Raw genomic sequence first — 858 nt, forward strand, 5'->3', positions numbered from 1 at the left:
CCATCAAATTCCCGGGACGTTCAGTCAAGCGGGACAAGTTTGTGATTCCAATTCAGTCAACTTAAAGTGTAGAGAACGGGAGTTCTTGACACATAAAGTAATAGATTGGGTAATCATCATTGAATGAGCTCCTTGGTGCGGGAGCTACTGGGAACGATTGGTCCGGTCAATTGAAAAAGTGGCGTTGGCAGGCGTGCTGGGTCGAAGCAGGACAGAAGCAGAGAAACTATGTACAGGCTTCTGCCGAAATCAAAGCCACCTGTGTGTACCACCAATTAAATAATCGATGTCGACGAATAATCGACTGTTTTGATGGTTCACGTTCGATTGGTCAAGGAAGGCAATCGCGTATGAGCAGTTAGAATGGCGTTTGAGGGAATCGAAAATACCGTCTACTAAAATTGAAGAAGAATTTTCTCATCATTGCGTTCGCAACCTTGTGGTCCGTGACTCGAAGCAGGGTAATTGCATCGAAACAGGAAGCATCAGATAGATTGCAGTAGGTCTTCCGGATGAGCGAACAGTGGATCGAGGTTCCAATGAATCAGGAAGAGTTTGGAACATCCTGTGGCAACGAGAGTCGACACTCTCACCTTCACTTACCAGAAAGTGTTGTGCCGTCGACGTACATTGACTAAGAAATTTGATGATACGCCCGTCGACCACTTGGACAGTGGCTGGTTTTCGATAGAAGATTTGGAAAGATTTACTATGGATCACTTTTCCTCCGGGCCCTGTATTCCAGGTTCACATGGGAGGACCATGACATGATTGACGTGTACGTCTTCCCCCGAGGCATTCTGAAAAAGAATTAAAAATTGGATGGGTCTACCTCCGTCTGGGTTCGCAAGGGATGAT

At 46.2% G+C, this 858-nt stretch overlaps 1 protein-coding gene across 1 annotated transcript; it reads left to right on the plus strand.

Moving 5' to 3' along the window:
• Window positions 1-128: 128 nt before the first annotated feature.
• Window positions 129-634, plus strand: Tsp_15625 (conserved hypothetical protein; the record flags this gene model as incomplete). The annotated part of the gene is made up of 3 exons (XM_003368211.1): window positions 129-348; window positions 408-461; window positions 501-634. Coding segments are annotated over 3 exons (408 nt in total), but the record flags the coding sequence as incomplete, so codon positions are not given.
• Window positions 635-858: the final 224 nt, after the last annotated feature.

Source organism: Trichinella spiralis, assembly GCF_000181795.1.
Source record: "Trichinella spiralis strain ISS 195 chromosome Unknown Scfld2890, whole genome shotgun sequence".
NCBI classification, from domain to species: domain Eukaryota; kingdom Metazoa; phylum Nematoda; class Enoplea; order Trichinellida; family Trichinellidae; genus Trichinella; species Trichinella spiralis.